The sequence below is a fragment of the Brachycentrus maculatus genome, unplaced genomic scaffold (genome assembly GCF_059751285.1).
Source record: "Brachycentrus maculatus isolate JH-2025_06_01 unplaced genomic scaffold, ASM5975128v1 h1tg000102l, whole genome shotgun sequence".
Classification (NCBI taxonomy): domain Eukaryota; kingdom Metazoa; phylum Arthropoda; class Insecta; order Trichoptera; family Brachycentridae; genus Brachycentrus; species Brachycentrus maculatus.
This window is the reverse complement of record NW_028280856.1, coordinates 1,142,844-1,163,160: the sequence shown is the minus strand read 5'-3', so window position 1 is coordinate 1,163,160 and position 20,317 is coordinate 1,142,844. Positions and strand designations below refer to the sequence as shown.

Sequence of the window (20,317 nt, the reverse complement as noted above, 5' to 3'; positions counted from 1 at the left end):
AGCTGTCAAGAAATTGTCTATTATTTTATAGAAATATCGGCCACGTTCGAAGTGTACACCTATTATATTTCTTATACCGAAGACTACTTGAAAAATAATGATGTAGGGGAACCCGGGGTGGAACGGGGTACCTAATGTTTGATATGAAATTAGACAATGAATTTGAAATAAAAGTGCTTGGATTTTGTTTGTATTCTCATTATTTAGTCATTTTGGGCAATATTATGTAAGAAAAATATTTTAGAAACTATAATATGCAACTTAAAATATTAAACAAACCAAAAATTCTTGCCCTTTCTCTTTTTTATTCAGCTTTGTAAAGAGATGTTGTCAAATTGCTGCTTTCCTTCTTTTTCTTACGGATCTTTCTGTGCTGATTAAACTTTTGTGAAGGTATCAAATATTAAGGTGAAGCACATTTGAAAAATGTGTTAGATTGTCTTGACCCTGTGAGGGTGTCAGACATTCGTGAACAACCAGGGCGTTCAACATCAATGTCCATATTTGTAACCTCTTGAAGAGTCTGGGAAGCTGTAAAATCTTGGGGATTTTTGATAGGTTCCAGATTCTGGTCGTCATGTTTTTCAGGAGTTTTGTGAAGTTCTATTAAGGTTTTACTGGGTTGTATATTTTCAAATGGAGTAGGATTGTTGTTTTTCTCAGGCTTTATTTGAAAATCAGCTGCGCTTGGAACAAGTTTTCAGTTGACTTAGTGAGTGTAGTATTTAACTCGATAATAGTAGTCAGTTAGGGCAGAAAATCTGTCAAAATTTATCAGATGCTCTTTTATAACCCATTTATCTAGTAATAACAGTTTCCACAGCTTGTTCCATATTTTCTGACGAGCGTTTTTGTCTGTTAGTTTTTCTGATCCAATGCCGCATCATATCTATAAACAATATAAACAATAAATTATAAGAAAGTCTCATATATCTTGATCAAAAAATGTTTAAAAATTCTGGGGCACAACAGGATATTCCCATTCCGCCCCAACCCGTTCTGCCCCAATATAAATGTTTGAATTTGATGTAAAATAAAACGATTTCAGAAAATGATGTAACACGTTAGGTATTGTATTATATGAAATACTTCAAGACGAAACACGTAACAATAGAAGATAAAAATGAGACGATATGCCTCGGAAGACTACAGGTGTGATTTACAAATTTTATTTAAATTTTAGTACGATTGGAATACCGCGACATGGTGCAGTGCAGCACTGACACTAACTATATGAAATGAGTTGGGGCCTGCTACTGAGTGATAAAATATGATCATCTTTCATTCCTCACTACCCCACTACAGATGACAGTTTTTTTCCTCTCCGCCCCGGTTTTCCGATCCGTCTCGGGTTCCTCTATTTGTTTTCTCATTTTTTCAAATAATTGATAAATTCCTCTTACATTTTTTATTTTATCGGGCTTATTATAATGAAGAAATAACTTAACGAATTAAAAAAGAATCGTCACATTTGATGTTAACTAAGACTCGAAAATCTCTTGTAATTAATGAAATTTTTATGTGTGTCAAGTTGCAAGAGAAAATGATATATCTGATTATATGCAACGAAAAAGGAAAAAAAAACCTGAACTTGTTCAGTAATTTTTTTTAAATTTAAAAGTGGATAATGAAACAGGGATATTATTATTTACTACTCTGACCAAATTCTAACCAAATAAATCCAACTCTGAATGATCGTGAGCACGCTGCACTCAGATTTGTACATTCATAATAGAGAACTTCAAATTATGCACTCTAAATAGATCAAACTAAATTTTGGAACGATCTCTAACCATAGGCAATCGTTAAAATGTTGCCATAATTAATATAATATTTAACTGTGAGTCACTATTGTCATCAGGCAACGCATATGAAATTATTGTTTGTGATTGTTTCGCTGTGGATGCCGAACGTTGAAGCCGGTCTCATAATTCTGTTTTGTGTTTGTGAGTGATAAAATTAAGGAGTGTCTGGTGTTCTACACTTCTAATCAATACCGGTAAGTGTTTCATGCATTATTTAATTCATGATAACGCACCCTAACATTTAAAATAGTTGTATTTTCATCTCGTATTATAAGGTTGATGCCCTGCGTTTTTTTTTGTCCTCAAATTATAACATTTCAATGCCACTAATGTTTCGTTTTGTTTTAACCAGGAATAGTTAAGAGTATGGCATTCTATTTGAGCGAGCAGAAATGCAAAGCTTTATTTTTCTTATGAAACTAGTATTCAAATGTCAAATGGTGCGTTCAAGTATGTAAGTTTTCGAGCAAATGTAATTAGCGTGGAGTATGCCACCTTTGTTATCAACACATAATATTTTACTATCCAGATAAAACTAATTTCCAATAATTCGATAAAAAAAATATTATATGAATAAACAATACATTATATATTAATTTTTAGATGCATAGTTTTGAATACTTCTATATAAAGTGAATAAAGCAAATAATTTTCTGTCTTTTATAAAATATGCTTAGTACTTCCGTATTTTAATAAAACTAATCGTTATTTTTATTTTCATTTATATAAAACCAAAATATTTGTTAACGTTATACTAGAAAATACAATTCCCATGTATTATTTTTCGTTCCTTAGATATTTGGGAAAAACTTGGGAATTTGTAAAATTAAATGTTTAATTTTTAATTCCGATTTCAAGTTATTTACAAACAGGTTTAAAGCCGATTATTTTAGAATGAAGCTAATGAAGTAAAAAAAAATGTCTTATTTTTGTTGTTGTTAATAACGTAACTATAAAGTTTGCCCTCGACACTGCCAGTTAATAACCTACTTTTATTATTTTTAATTAAATTTGCCAGTTAAAGGAAATATAATTGTTACCTTGTTTTTTATATCATACAAAAACCTTTTTTTTAATATCATACAAAAACCTTTTCTTAAATATTTGTTATAAATTATTTGATTTGACATGATTGTATTCGATAAATTATTTTTTCACATTTTTTCAGTTACGTATCCATTTCATATTTCTATTTTATAGCAATTTTCCTTTTTTCTGATAATTTGGTTATTCCATAATCGTCAAAAAAATCGGAATAATCATTCCATTATAAAGTCAAATGCACACGATGGAATGATTATTCTAAAGCCGGTAGTCATGAAGTAGTATTTTTTAACTGGTATTACACAAAGTGAACGATGTATAAGGTGAGTGTTATATGGGCTGTTTTTTTAAGAGATATATAAATTCACATTTCCCGCAGGATGGCGGCACCTGTCGTGTAGCATGTTGCGCCATCTTGTTGAAACCACAGCTCTGTCACATCAATGCTTTCCAACTGAGGTACGAAGAAGTCAGTAATCATAGTTCTCTAGCGCTCTCCAATGACCGTAACATTCTGGCCGGCATCGTCTTTAAAAAAATATGGGCCAACGATTCCACCTGCCCATAAAGCACACCATTGACTTTTAATGGATGAAGGGCATCTCAACAAAGGCTTTTGGGTTTTCTCCACTCCAAATTCGACAATTCTGCTTATTGACATAGCCATTTAACAAAAAATGTGCCTCATCGGTAAACAAAATTTTACGTTGAAAAGGAGGATCAAGCTGAATATTGTTTTCGGCCCATTCACGAACCTACGACGCGCATAATGGTCATTTAGTTTATTCATGGTAAAATGGCAAAACGTACTGACCACAAATCAACTGTCAACTGTCAAATTGACAGTCTGTAGAAACAATGTTGCCAGTTCAAAAACCAAACCTCATTAAAACAACATCTATATTATCATACCATTAAGTTAACAATGCTTTTAATATACAAAAAGATATTTACATATATTTGTTTTTAAAATATAAGCAGTCCACTAACCATATTTGTGAGATAAAATCAAATCGTTTGCCTCTTTCGCCCAGAGATAAAAAGCTGAAAATTATATTTCTTTTCAAACGTTCGCGATCTCTGATTTTGCCCGCCATTATGTATGAGCTTGCGGTCTGAGCGAAGTTGATAAGGCTAGCGATAGTCTCTTCTGAGTTTATATTCGTCTCGTCACGTGACCGCGCGTAATAAAGTACCTACTGTAATAGCACTTTCCCGCCAATTTTTCATTTGAAACTTGTTTTTTGTTCTAGACACCTTCATCTCGACATATTCGCATTTACATACTTCAAAACTGAGATTTGTCGCTGGTATTTGTTTACGTTTAAATTTTAAATAATGTCATCTGCCGAATGCACTTAAAAGTAAAAGATAATCTCAGGTGGGTATTTTACTTTCTTTTTGGCAGTTCTTTATTAGTGTCGGGTTGTGGTCCGTGGTTAGTATCGCGGACTCTTGAGTCAGAGTTTCTGGGTTTGAACCCGTACTCTGCCACAATTTTATACCTTATTTTTAATAATGATACGCTTAGGCTCACAGAAATAGTATGAAATAGAAGTATTTTTTTAAATAGTAAAATCACAAATATGTATTACTCTTTTAAAAAATAAAAATAAACAGTACGCATCCTATCAGTCTCGATTAGTCCCATACAGCCCATATAGCCAAAAAATTACCTTAAAACAAAAAGTCTATTTAAATAAAACGCATGTCATTAATCACTAGACCTGTTTTTACCTTATAGTTGAACTCATCAACTGAAAGCGAACGTAACCGCTTTCGTTAAACACAACGAGATTTCCAAAATCATTTATATGCGTATTTGCCTTACATTATTTTATAAATTGTCTCTTGTGTATTTGCTTTTCTATTGGTTGATTCAATACATACGCCACTTTACGCATGTCTAGACCTAGATTTTATTCTAGTCTATGTTGACTGACAATATGTAAGGTTGTCTTATTATTTTTTTTAAATACGGTTTAATCATCTTTTAAAGTTCTGCTGACGACAGTCAACAGTCCGGCTTCATCTGAGGAGTTTTACGTGGTTTTCTCCCAGTAATGAGCAAATGCTGAGAAGTTCGTGATTGGTCGACACTAGATTATTCCTCCTGTTCCCAACACAGATTAAAAAATAATAAGTTAGAAGAAACGAAAATCCACTTAATGATCCATACACTTTGTGCAGCAAGGTAAATAACAAATGACTCCAGTCTAAAAAAAATGTTTTATTGGTTTTGATAATGGTTTGATTATTTATTTATTCACCCTTTTTCGATTCCCATCCAGTATTCGATAAACAAACATTTTATCCTCTCAATACATTGAACTTGACAGCCATGAAACAACAGCTGGTATATTAGGTGACCATGGAATTGAAGCGTTTGAAAGATTTGCGTTACGTTAAAAATCGGTCGTTAAGCCTGTTTTGAGAATTGGCCAATGGTTGAATCTAAAAATACCTGCCTTGTTTTATCAGCGGAGACGCCACTGCTGTTTCCACACTCCGCACATGCGGTCAGGTTTTCGCTTTTCGCCAATTCCCGCCATTTCTCGCCATTTCTTGCCATTTCCCGCCATTTCTCCGGCTTCGCGTGTCGCCGCTCATTATTTCCCGCCGTAGGAGACTTCTATTTCTATATTTCTAATTTGTCAACAATCGAAGTCCTCTCGCGTGGAGTCTAAAAATAAACTATATTCTCATTCTAATTTGAATATCTTCTTTATTTGAAACGTGCTCTCTCGTGGGCAGATTATTTTTTCGTAACATGTTTTAATTGTTTCCTAGTGCCAAATTATTTTGTATGGTTTAATCACAAAATAACTCAAAACGATTTGATTTCCGCTTTATACATCATTTTCCTTTAAATCAAACTAAAAAAAAGAAATATATAAAAATCATTCAAATTGAATGATTTTTATTCCATTAAATGATTCGGCACTTAGTGGGAAAGTCTACACATTTTTAATTAAAGTTTTACTTAATACAACTACATATTTCTAAAAATCTATTGTAAACGTGTTTCAATGCATTCTGCATCATTTTCAAACACCGTAAAAAAATACGGGTTTGAAAATGATGCGGCATGCATCGAAACACGTGTCATAATGGATTTTAAGAAATAGTAGTATTTGCGAGGTAAAACTTAAATAAAAAAATGGATAGATTTGACCACAAAGTAACTGCCGAATCAATTATAAAATATATCAATTTCGTTTCCCAAATTGATGTTACGGACCATACCTACGAATACACCAATTTTTTTTTAACTTGAACCTATAATTCAAAATGGCAATATTTTGCTCTCGTATTAACTATATTGCTTTGATTGTTCTTTATTTGAATAATATCTTTGCGTCGCGATGAAGCCAAACCGTGGCATCGGAGGCCAGAGGAAAATGAAAATTCAGTTGGCCGTAAACAGTCGAGGCGTTCGTTCGTCAGTTGTGTTTTTATTTTCCCAACTATTTTCCGTAAACTCGACGCTCCTGCTTATCGAGATTGAATTGATACCTTTTTTATAAAATTCTATTGAGTGATAACTTTGATATTATATGTTATACATGATTTATGAAAATTTGGTGAAATTATATTTGCGAAAATAGAAATATTTGTTACCATGGCCTTTTGGTAAGCAAGAAATGTTTTTCGTACACAATTAATAGTTAGAGTCTAGAGCAGTATTTTCACGCATAGTATTGTACAGTTTTGAAAAATTTTACTGGCAAAAAAATGTGAATTGAGTGATAACGCTAAACTTGTTATTTTCGACCATCAAACTTTATTAACTGATAAAATAAAATAACAACTAAGTATGCAGTTTTTTCCACGTGAACCGGGTTTCGTCGGACCAGTCTGACGATGTCGGTTATGACGTTACCCGGTTGCTGGTCAAATAAAATTAATGTGGAAACACTACATAGTTGTTATTTTATTATATTAAATACAGTTCCACCAATAAATGTCAGTATACAATTTAAAGTTATTAACTGATTTTAAAAAACGATATGCTGATTAAAAATAAATAAATTTCCCAGCTTGGTTCACACGACCAATGCTGGTAGATATTTCAAGCAGGCGCCGCAGGGCAGTTAGGTAGACGCTCGACTGCGAATCTGGCGTCGCGGGTTTGAATCGCGCCAATTGCAAAATAATTTTCAAGAATGGTTTATTTTCGATTGGTCTGGGTGTTTTTATGTGTTTTTCACATTTACCTTCCCTATCGTTACTATCCTACCAGCAAAAACAGACAAGCCTCTAAAAGTAGAGACTTTGCGGGTAATTCTTTTAAAAATGAAAATAAATGAACAACTGTATGAAAAAGAACGTTCGGACACCAAAAATGATAATTCGAATACAAATTTACAAGGCTCTTGACTCTAGAGCCTTGTCCGTCCGTAGTTTAGTGGTAAGCACCTTTGACTTCTGTGCATCGGGTCCTGGAATAGATTTTCAGTACGGTCAAAAAAATATAAGTGATTTTTTTCTAATATTCATTTATATTACCTCGGACTAGTAGCTGAAACGCGAGACTGATCACTTTGCCTTCATAGGATTGAGGATCAAGTTAACACTTCGTCAATTAGACGTGGGTAGTTCATAAAATACGGGATCCTAATAACCTGTTCATTTACATTGATTGATTAACCGGATCCCGATATTGTATAAATCTCCTTCACTAGTTTATTGAATCACAGATCCATCGATTCACTGATGCTCACTGATTCCCTGTGAATTATTTTAATAAATCAGAATGCTTCTATCGGATTATTTTCTTCTTCAAACCCATTTCCGCACCCCGATGGTGCATAGGGCATTGCATCATATAAACGTAGTGGCAACAATCACGAGTGAATGTTTTCTTAGGCTATTATTTTGTAATCAAAATTATAAACTTTTTTATTTATCTTGAGCGTTAACACATGAAGGAAACGTGATCAGCCCTCCGCTTCAGATACCAGTCCAGGGTACATTTATTTGACCCCCCCCCTGGGAATCGAACCCGGGACCTCCACAACGGTAGGCAAGCGTGTTGACTATAACACTACGGAGGCGGACCCATCTATCGGATTATTTTCTTTTCATATTTTGTATGTTTATGATAACTAGACCCATCTATCGGATTATTTTCTTTTCATATTTTGTTCTTCATGATAATAATGAAAAACTATTAAAGTAAAACCACGAAAATAATGTCAGAAACAATGCACAGTAAAAAATAATTAAAAAATAAAGTTAGTTTTGTTTTCGTACAACAGCTTTAAACTGCATTTACCAGATTGTTAAAATGTTCTTTTATTTTATGTAGCCGTTTGTTTTCGTTTTTTTTTATTTAAATACATTACTTATTATTATTTTATTTATTGTTTATTATAGACTACATGTTTCAGAAGTTAAACTTCCATCATTCAGGTCTGTATAATAACTAAAATATAAAATTGTTCTATAAATAAGGAGAGGGGAAAGTAAATTGAAGGGGTTAGTCAAGGGGCGGAGTTTGAAAACAAAGGAAAAATGGAAAGCAAAGGTGAAGAATTTTGAAACAATATATTATTTAATAAATTATTATTAGAATTTAGGTTTTTTTGGATTTCTAAATTTTTAAGATAATTCATAATTTGGCCTTTATATGGAACAAGGTGTAATAATTTTAATTTATGAGAGTGAAATGAGTGATTAGTATCTATTATGTGATATTATCCTTATTTATAGAACAATTTTATATTTTATATTTTAGTTATTATACAGACCTGAATGATGGAAGTTTAACTTCTGAAACATGTAGTCTATAATAAAACTCGAGTGGTAAAAAACAAGTGTTTTCTTTAATCATTGTTACTTATTATTCATTTTAATCTACTCGACAAGCTAAGTTTGAGTGCAGGTGCATTCCTAGCATACTTCGAGTCGTTCAGTAAGTATACGATTATACAGCATTAGGCAGCTAGAATACTTGTAGGTACCGGTACAAGACACTTGTCATGTACGATTTCTCGTGTCGGTATTTCTAGCGTAAAGCTCGACCATTCACTATTTAAGGAACGCTCAACAGATTGTTGCCATGCATAATATACGCGTTAAGGTTTCCTTATAAAAATTGAGTAAATTGAATCCTCATTTGAAATTTCCTTAATATCTTCAAACCCTTATCCACACCCCAAGAGTGCATAGGGCACTGCATTATATAAACGCAGTGTTATCTTAATCGTTAACACACGAAGGAAAGGTGATCAGCCCTCCGCTTCAGATACCATTCCAGGGTAATATTGAATAAATATTTGAGGGAAAAAAACGCATATATTTATTTAACCCCCCCCCTGGGAATCGAACCCGGGACCTTCAGAACGGTAACCGAGTTACGGAAACGGACAAAAAATTCCTTACTGTAGGTGTTTTTTTTTAGCACATTTTAATTTTGACCCCGCCGGGAATCGAAACCGAACCTGATGAATTGTAGCCAAGTATGTTAACCACTACACTACATGGGCGGGCAGTAACATATAAAGGCCTGTGCACTTTCCTAATTAGTAAGAAGTGGATAATTGATGTAGGGTACGATACTTTTAATTTCTAACCGACCATCACGCCATCGCTTGTCCTTGGAGATAGACAAAGAGGATAGATCGCCAAACTTATTTGATATTCTTCGCGGATTTGGTTCACTTCTTCCATATCCATACATCTCTTACATCAAGGGTGGCCAACACGCGGCCCGCGGAGCAAATCACACATTTTTCTAAAAGTGTACATAAAACCCCCAAAAGAACATTCCATCGTGTGTAGTTCGTATCATATCTTATAAATGGTCGTATCTCACTATCGTGACAATTTCTTCCATTGTATATTCGTGTTAAAACAATCACAACATTTTTTGATCCGCTTTTAAATACACATTGATAAGAATACAAGCTGCTATAACTGACTTATTACAAATAAGAATCACTGACGAGCATTTGGATTTTTTTTGCGTGAAGTAACAAGATCAATCGTTATCAACATTGATGCATTTAGTTCTGATAAACAAAATCAGATGTCAAAAAAAATATTATAATTTTGTTGTATTGCCTAACTCTTATCTAATAACTATGTTTCATTCTCATTTTAATTATATCTTCTTAAACAACAATGTATTTCATATTTGCTATGAATAATAAAATAAATTTTGTTTTACGGCCCGGTATGAAATCTCGTTCTTAAAATTTGGCCCGGCTGCTGAAAAGGTTGGCCACCCATGTCTTACATGCACCCCGATTGTTCCAATTTCTGACCTGTTCATTTTTTTAAATGGCGTGCTTAATGGTCTTCATGCCATGTTTCCTTCAGCTTTCCTCGGCTTTTACTTCCAACCATATTAGCATAGTAAATCTATAACACCGTCAACTCATCATTCATTCGCTTCACATGCCCAAACCATCTTCATACTCTTTCTCCCTTCCTACCTTATCGATAGTGCTTATCTTAGTCTTGCATTTTTAATGCCTTATCCTTACCCAACCCTACTGCCTACCCATATTAAAAACTGCACGTCACTGGTCGTCGGCATACAATAGACAGCCGATAGTCATCCCTACTGCTTACCCAGATTAAAAACTCTGCACGTCACTGGTCGTTGGCATACAATAGACAGCCGACAATCATCCCTACTGCCTATCCAGATTAAAAACTCTGTGCACGTCACTGGTCGTCGGCATACAATAGACAGCCGACAGTCATCCCTACTGCCTACCCAGATTAAAAACTCTGTGCACGTCACTGGTCGTCGGCATACAATAGACAGCCGACAGTCATCGTTTATTTTTGACCCTTTATTAAAACCTTTCAATTATTTTCTTTAGCTTTCTAATCTAGTACTTGTATATAATAATAATTATACAAATTGTTAAATAATTAAAGTAAAATCAATATTGACAAATTGGTTTTAAACTTTCCCAATTATCCTTATTTCGGGAACAATGTTTGTTAGCTAGTTTCTAATAAATTTATGGGGATATGACTAACAAATATGGATAATGATTACGTTTACTTTTATATACATTACTGCTAGTTAGGTTTGAAATACATGGGATATAAGTACGGTAGATTTCCTAATTCCTTTTTTCAATTTAAGCACTTTTGTTAATTAAGCTAAGAGCTTTCTTAAGTGTTTGTATTACTCATGATCAAACTTATAAAACTTTTACAATATCTTGAAATTTATAGTGAATTTATATTTAGTAAGTGAAATCAAAATCAATTTGAATTATTTCACCGTGTTCAAATCATTGTATGACAGAACTAAAAACGAAGATATAAGAAAGGAATCTATGGCTGAACAAGGGATAATTGAAAAGACCAAGAAGAGTTATTTAAGGTGGTATGCACATGTGGGGCTATTGGATAACGAGAGAATGACTAAGAAAATATATGTGGCGAATGTGAGCGGGAGAACAGAACGAGGACTGCCAAAAAAACCTGGCACGATTAGATCAATCAGAATCTTAAATCAAAAGTGTCAAAAGTCTGCGTAATCGGAGGGCTGTATTACTAGATGTATGGATGTGAAGGAGGCGAGGAGTGTATGCCAGGACAGAAGAGTGTTGCGTTTTATCCTCTGCCTACCCCTGCGGAGAAACGGCGTGATGGTAGTAGTAGTAGTCATCGTATTTTATGAACGGTTCTAAATATTCAACTCCCTGTCGAAAAATGTAATACATACATTTTGAATAAGAAAATATCCTTGATCATTTAAAACGCTGACATGGTAGGTACTTATTAAAGTGATGTCGGTCTGAAAATTATGCAAAACGATTACTATTCATGTAAAATTGCTTATTTTTGGTCTGTTGGACACCAATTATGTAGAAGTTATATTTCATTAAAAAAAATCACACGTGTTTATCCGTTACTTATTTTATGAACGCTTTCAATCCGCGGATATCAAAGCAGTATCGAGTTGGGTACCTACCCACGATGGAGTTGTCTTGCAGCTATGTGTGTATGTACCTATTTATTATGTATGTACATTAATAATGTTGCGTTTCCCGCCATTATCAATGAACCTTGACTTTGTGCTGTCGGGTTTTCTCGTCGCGACACCTCGTGATTATTCGGCATTCCAAATTCTAATTAAAATTCAAACATTCAAATAATACAATTGAAAAAAAATCTGGTGATAATGAAAAAGTGACTTACGTTACTGTCCCCGTCATCCTCTGTAATCTGTGAGTAAATGTTTATTTGATTTGTCGATCGGTTCATTGGTTTTTCGAAGCCCAGCCCCTTGGTGTGTGGCGCATGGTGCGTTTTATTTATTTTTATATAAGTAGGTACTGCGCCACTCCCTTTGTATGGTTGAATAGTAAACTTATGCACGAGCCTTGCCTTTTTTATCTGTTCTTTTAAAACTTTTCCAATTTCAAATTGCATACTATTTAATTCTTATTTTTCCAACCGGTCTTCTCTTGGAATCTTTTGTATATTTTAAGGAAACTAAAACAATTTCATATCGCAGGAAATTTCAATGTTTTTTATGATTCTTTTTCGCTTTAATTAGATTCTAATGTTCGCAGGCCTAGTTTAGTTGTTTAAATACGCGACTGTTGTAGTTCATAAGTTCGTATTTAATTGTAATGAAATATAAACCTTGTTAAATAAAATTAATAACATAAAATTACATTTGACGTTACTCTTCCCGCCTTTTTTAAGATAAAATTATATTTCGTCTGTATATTTCGGTCACTCCTATCTTATTTACTTTTGTTTGTGTAAATTGCACAATCGTGTTACACGCCACTAAGAAATAATTCATGCAGATAAAAAATATTGTAAAATATTCATGCGTATTGAAATATATTAATTTATCTTTTTAAAACGCTTTTAAATACTAATTTTTCAAACATTAAAATGCCAAATGATAATTATTGTCTGCAATAATAAAAAAATCTTTATTTATTATAATATTTTTAATATCATACAATACTTAAATTCACTCAAATTAAATTAATTTCTCATAAAATTATATCAAATCATGGTTATCAACTCCTGCCTTCTTTTAAATATAACATAACAATTTGTATAGCCTCTCACCAGTCTGATGATGTCGGTAACGACGAAACCTGGTCGCTGGTCAAATAAAAAAGTGGAAAAGCTAATAAAAAAATATTGGTTTTAATCTAATAATAAATTAAAAATGCAATTCCATCACGAAGTGTCAGTGTATAATATAAATCTATAGTAAAAATGTAAGTCGGGGAAGATATATCGAAATTTTCTCGACTTTTTTTTAATGCTTAATGTTGTTCGATGCTTCATAATTATTTTGTTCATCCTTTCAATTTACGAAAAATTACGAGTCATCGAAAGCATTCTCTAAATGCTTTCGATGTTTTCACTAGAATTTTCAGTCATGAATTACGTGAAATTATAGTGTAACTTGTTTAACATAAAGAGAAAATCTTCTCACGGGTTGGTATAGGCCATGAAACTTTTAAATATGAAACGTAAGTAGTTTTTTTTTTAATTATGAAAATATGCGTGGATTTTGGATTAAATTAACACAAAAACTCTAAATAGAGATGACAATACACTGCGAATTGGCGCATTTCAATATTTGATCAAGTGCATTAATGAATTCTGCAAAAAATATAAAATATATGTCAGTGCCAGTGCTTTGTGTTAACACGTTATTTTATTTTATTTTAGCTATCGAAAAGTATGCAACTTTTCGAAAAAATTATACCTATTTCGTGGTTTGCTCTTAAAAAATTATAACTGTAAACGATGATAAATAGAACGATGAGTCATTTTCGTAAAATACTACCTCAAGGGTGCTTATGATATAAATTATTTTAACCATTTTTTTCTACAGTATCAAAAAAAAAATCACTTCATTTTAAATGGCAACACCAAAAATGTTTTGTATTATAATGAATCAAAAGTTGTAGTCATTTGAACATGGTATGGCTCTTATTTTTATGGTTTTCATTAGAAGATGAATATCTGAAGCATTTAACTGTTTCCATGAATATATGTTACACTAGTGTATAAAGTGATCACTCAAGCCAGCCGATGACAGGGCGTAGGCCCCTTCCATATTACTTTCCTTTAAAATTCTTCATCTCTCTGAGACATCCATAATAAAGTAGTGTTATCCAAATTGCCTGTAATTTCATGTACATTAATGTTTGGGTGACTTCTTGTGATTATCCCACAATATTCCTTATATCATAAGTTATCATCACTAAAATTAAAAAATTTAAAAAAAAACTTTTATTTGTTTTTTTTTTTTTTTTTAAATTTATTGGCAAAGCACCCAATTTTGGGTGATACCTGCCATACTAGTGATTTTACTTAAACAATATATATATTTTTTTTTATTGATTTTTTTTGGGGTCACACGCTTTTGCCATACTTTTTTATATGTTTAATGATCGCACCGTTAACATTTTTTGAGTTGATTGACAATAGGTGTTGGACATTCAGCGGGAAGGACAAACCCTCCGACCGAATGTCCTGAATGAACTCGAGGTTAAGGAAGCCCGGGACTGTGGCGTGGTTCCCAGTCTATTCACCCTTCCCATTCCTGACTACCTTAGTAAGCTCAAAGCTGGTGCAAGCGAGGAATGGAATAAAATATTCTCTATAACATCCACTGGATCCTATTATAAGTCAATCCAACCCGTGATACCCAAATCCCCTTGGTTCCGCAAAATCAAGATTCCCAAGCTGAATGTGTCCCTTCTGTGCAGGCTGAGGATCGGACACACAGTACTTGCATCCCACCTCAAAAAGATTAACATTCTAACTTGTTCGTTGTGCGCGTGTGGACAGGAGGATGAGACTACTGACCACATATTTTTCAACTTTTATTTGTTATCCTGCTTATATTAATTTAGGTCTGAAGGTGTTAAATTGTAATTTAATATGCCGGTAGGTAGATTTGTTGTGTTTGTGTAAAGTAATATGTTTCTCAAGGCTTCTGTAACTGAACAATGTGATACATTTACATTATTGTTAGTAATTTCATCATAAATACTTATATTTTCTTGCCTAATTAGCAGCATATTGCAAATGAATTTTATGTATTTACTATATTATTGAAATACGATGAAAATTTTGTAAATTTAACTGTACACAAAATGCCAGCTTCACAATATTAATTCATTTACAACATTTTGAGTGTGTTTCTGCTCAATAAAAAGCTTCTTTTCATCTCACCAATAGATGTCTCTATTGAAGTCCTGGTGATTCAAGAATAATGTTTCAAAATTGATTCATATATATAGAACTTTCAAGAATTTGAGTAGTGTGGTTGTCAATAATGGGTGGAATTGGCGAATGTTACACGTGTGTAAAGTGATCAATTATACCAGCCTATGATGGTCGTCAGCCCCGTAAATGCCCAGACTTCCATATTATTCTTCATCTTTGATGAGATGTCAAAAATTAATAAAGTAATTCATGTTAATAATTGTACTTATTACAACATTCAATATTTACGTATACAAATAAAGAAAAACTCTTTGAAAACTAAAAATTAAAAAAAATCTAACTCCCCAAATACCAAAAAATTTTGTTGTTAATAAATTCTATGTTTAATTATGTCTATTTTACAGTATGGGAACATTGAGTCGGGTGGTATGACTTTAAAAGTTTTAATAATCGAAATATGAAATCTTTTAGTACACAACCATGATACACAATTTACACACAACAAAGGTTCGATAGTCCCAAGAATAAACAATAAATATGGGAGTCGAACACTGCAATATATCGTTCCGAACATTTTTAATTTGTTGCCGACGGATGTTAGAGGTCAAAATAAAATATGGAACATAGGGAAAATAAAGGAATGGGTTAATGATCAAGAGTTAATTTTATGAAAATTGTAAAATGTATATATTCTTAATTTGTCTCTCTTTTTTGTGTGTATATTTAGTTAAAATGGTTAAAAACAGTAAAAATGTATTAAAAAAGAACTCCACCGACAAGACACACAAGGTGGCTTGGTGGGTCTTTGCAAAATATTTTTTTTAAATATGTTTAGTGATTTAAATAAATGTATGCAATTTATGTTATCAAAAAAATGTTTCTCAATAGTCCATCATGAACTAATACTTAAATAATACTTAAAGTTCTCTTCTCAGGGGTCAACTGTATAGGCTTTTGAAATACTATCGTGTTGATATTCCCTTTTTTACAACTGTAAAAACATTCCTATAGATTTATTTTCAAAAAATGTTTAATAGATGTATTTCTGCTTTTTTCCAGATAAATAATGAGCCAAAAGAATCAACCCCGCTGTGTTGTCGTAGTGGAACCAATGAGCAAGATACAGGAGGTAATATAAATAAAAAATATTACTTGTTTTATTTTTCTTTTTCACAGTTTTAAAAGCAATATGTACTGTGTAGCCATCAAAAGTCAATGCATCCTAGCTCTACGTAGGATAAAAAAAGACATTTATTCCTAAGTTATGTTTTAATATTTTTATTTTTAATCTCTCCAATCTAGGAGAACATGGAGAACTCAACCAAAGATACTCCAAAGAAAAAGTCCAAGGAAGAGAAGAAGGCTGCCGCACCCAAAGATATTGCTCCTGCTGAATCTACCAGCAATGGACAAGCACCGCCTACAAAGGTGATACTCGTAGATCCTAATCATCAAATATCACACTATCTGCGGGCGGATTCGCGCTCATAATAGAGATAAACATCTCTGAAAAGAATTGGTAACATTTAACCATACTGTATACATCAATATGAGATTAAAAGATGCAGCAAAAGTCATGCGTAAAAATAACTTACACGCAATTTACGAAGAGTCGAGTGAAAAGGTAAAATAACGCTTCTCGCCGAACACCACCAGTCGAGTGAAACGGTAAAATTGCCCTTCCCGCAGATAATGTGATATGAAACTAATTGAAATGACACTGAAAAGTTGTATTTATTGTAAAACTTTTATACTGTAAATTATTATTGTATATCTTGTGTAACCGGCGTGGGTTACGTGCGATGACTCTCAAAAATGTACACGCCTGGTCTTCTTCGGAATCTCCCAACTATGCCACCGTTGTAAGGGGTGACGTTCCAGACGGCCCCGCCGTACCGAGTTACCGAGTAAGCTGGATACGGACGGAGGTGAATGGATGTATGAGCCGGGAAGAGCGGGCACTGGACCGACAAGTCAACCTCAATAGCCCTGATAAGGGCTTTCCGAAACTGGTCCGTGAATCGGTATAATGAGGCGAAGCGGTCCAGGCTGGCGGCGCGGCGAGTAGTCCAAGGAGCGGGAGCGGAGAAATGAAACACAGGTTTCAACAGTCACACCAGAACTAGTTTATTCTCTCAAAATGCGCCCTCTATATACCCGGCCGTGATCGCGTACCGCCCGACAGTGGGAAAGTACAGCCAATCAGCGGCCGGGGGAGAGAGACAGCCATATCTCTGTCTCTCTCTAATGGGCACCGGACGGGCTACACTTTTATACCGTACCGGTGCCGTTCCAACAGTTCAACAATTACAAGTCATATTTATGCTATATAATATCCGTAATATCTATTTATTCTACATATTTATTTACTCATCCTTACTTATATCTAATACATTCCTAAAATACATGTAAAATCGGTACAATTCCTAGAGGCCCTTCTTCGGGCCGCATTCCGGCGGGCGACCGTTTCGCTCGCCGCCAGGCGCCTGGAATTCTTTTTCAGGGCCGCCGCACGGGGTGTGCGATCTGTCCGTAACACTCCCCCCGTGCAGCTAGTCTGCACCAAATTTCCTGGGACGGATTGCACGTTCTTCTCCCTTATCACGCCGATGGTGATGATTGTGGCCCGTTCAGCGTGGTCTCTCGGCAGCATCCTCGCGTCACCAGAGACACCAGGCCGCGACTCGCCCTGATGGAGTCGCCTTCCGGGTCACAACGCCAGACTGGAGAAGTCTGGGCTTGAGGTGATGCTTCGCGTCACGTCCAGTGATCAGCATCCTTGTCATCCTTCCAGAGTCATCCGGCCGCATCCATACTCGGGCGGAGACATCTGGCTGCGACTTGTCATCTAAGTCGCCTTGGTTTCCATATTACATTTGCCAGGCTGGCATCGCCTGGGCTTGAGTTGATGCTCCGCGTCACATCATGTGATCACCCGGCAGCATCCTTGTACGGCCAAAGTCATCCGGCCACATCCATAATCGGGCGGAGACGTTTGGCTGCGACTCGTCCTTCGTGAAGTCGCCTTGATTCCCCAGCATCCTTACCAGAGTCATCCGGCCGCAACCTTGTTCGGGCGGAGACGTCCGGCTACGACTTGTCCTAAGTCGCCTAAGTTCCGGAATTCTCACCGGAACCGCATGTGCCAGGCTGGCGTCGCCTGGGCTTCATTGATGCTCCGCGTCACATCCTTGTGATCACCCGGCAGCATCCTTGTACTGCCAGAGTCATCCAGCCGCAATCATTCGGGTGGAGACGTCTGGCTGCGACTTATCCTGAGTTTCCTAAGTCGCCTAAGCTCCGGTATTCTCACCAGAACCGCAGGGGCCAGGCTGGCGTCGCCTGGACTTTGAAGTGATGCTCCGCGTCACGTACATATAGTGATCACCCGGCAGCATCCATGCCAGAGTCATCCGGCCGCAACCTCGTTTGGGCGGAGACGTCTGGCTGCGACTTATCTTAGTTTCCTAAGTCGCCTAAGTTCCAGAATCCTCACCGGAACCGCGAGTGCCAGGCAAGCGTCACCTGGGCTTGAATTGATGCTCCGCGTCACATCCTTGTGATCACCCGGCAGCATCCTTGTACTGCCAGAGTCATCCAGCCGCAATCATTCGGGTGGAGACGTCTGGCTGCGACTTATCCTGAGTTTCCTAAGTCGCCTAAGCTCCGGTATTCTCACCAGAACCGCAGGTGCCAAGCAAGCGTCGCTTGGGCTTGAAATGATGCTCCGCGTCACGTGCATAGTGATCACCCGGCAGCATCCTTGTTCGGCCAGAGTTGCCAGCCGCAATCGTTCGGGTGGAGACGTCTGGCTGCGACTTATCTTAGTTTCCTAAGTCGCCTAAGTTCCGGAATCCTCACCGGAACCGCAAGTGCCAGGCAAGCGTCGCCTGGGCTTGAATTGATGCTCCGCGTCACATCCTTGTGATCACCCGGCAGCATCCTTGCCAGAGTCATCCGGCCGCAACCATTCGGGCGGAGACATCTGGCTGCGACTTGTCTTAAGTTTCCTAAGTCGCCTAAATTCCGCATCGGAACCGCGTCAATTGCCAGGCAAGCGTCGCCTGGGCTTGAGTTGATGCTCCGCGTCACATCCTGTGATCACCCGGCAGCATCCTTGCCAGAGTCGTCCGGCCGCAACCATTCGGGCGGAGACATCTGGCTGCGACTTGTCTTGATTTTCCTAAGTCGCCTAAGCTCCGAACTTCCCGTCGGAACCGCATTACATATGCCAGGCTAGAATCGCCTGGGCTTGAAGTGATGCTCCGCGTCACGTGCTTGTGATCACCCGGCAGCATCCATGTGTGGCCATGAGTCATCCAGCCGCAATCATTCAGGTGGAGACATCTGGCCGCGACTTTTCCTTAATGTCGCCTTGGTTCCGAACTACCCGTCGGAACCGCATAAGTTTCCTGGCCGTCAGGCCACGACCCCTCTGCGAGTCGCATTGGTTCCGAACTACCCGTCGGAACTGCATAAGTTTCCTGGCCGTCAGGCCACGACCCTTCTGTGAGTCGCCTTGGTTCCGAACTTCCCGTCGGAACCGTATGAAGTGTGCTACCGGGCCGCGACTTGTCCGAGAGTCGCTCCGGATTTCCCATCGGAACCGCATCAGGCGGCAAATCGTCTCGGGCCCGCAGCGACCCCGCCTTCCCATGATTAGGCGGTTGCTGCGTGGTAGCCTTCGCCGTTATTGCACGCGTATTCGCCGCGCGGCTTCTTTCCTTTGATACTCCCAAGGAGTCGATTGCGCACATTTGCGCCTGTAGTACTCCGCTCGCGGAGTCATTCCCCTTCACTTTGGGGCGTCCGTACGTGACCGGTCCCAGTGCGGTCACTATAGTCAGCTGACCGTCCCTTTGAAGCACTGGGGTGTCGATCGGGAACATTAGAGACGCGTTGTCGAGGCCGATAAGCAACTGCGGCTTGATAACGCCTCCGGTCTGCGCGAGCGCGCCACCTTCACGAACAAGATCCAAGTCCTTAACGGTCCTCGCCCTGATCTCGAATTCCCCGTTTTGTTCACTTTCCAAAGTCACCGTTACACGCTGTGACCTGTATGTGTTGCCTCGTCCACACGCGCCTTTGATTATCAGATTCTCGGCTATCCCTGTAGCACCAATTGCGCGGGCGACGCCCTCCTCCAGGAGGGTTACAGATGCAGCCTCGTCCATCAAGGCGAACACTTTTGCGGTCCCCCGTGGTCCCTTCAGAGTGATCGGCAACACTTTGAAGGTGACCGGGACCTCACCGTCATTTATCCACAACACCTGCGC

General features: G+C 36.9%; 1 protein-coding gene across 2 annotated transcripts in view; it reads left to right on the top strand.

The window, feature by feature from the left end:
• The first annotated feature begins 1,885 nt into the window (after positions 1-1,885).
• The window catches only part of LOC148310268 (uncharacterized), a 33,606-nt gene continuing 15,174 nt past the window's right edge, over positions 1,886-20,317 (top strand). Inside the window, exons 1-3 of one of the 2 annotated variants that reach the window (XM_088258757.1) lie at positions 1,886-1,999; positions 16,101-16,170; positions 16,344-16,469. In XM_088258757.1, coding sequence (XP_088114883.1) covers positions 16,108-16,170; positions 16,344-16,469 — 189 coding nt within the window. In that variant the 5' untranslated portion in view covers positions 1,886-1,999; positions 16,101-16,107. Of the gene's footprint in view, positions 2,000-6,366; positions 6,483-16,100; positions 16,171-16,343; positions 16,470-20,317 lie in introns of those variants that run through there. The other variant, XM_088258756.1, reaches the window with a different exon arrangement.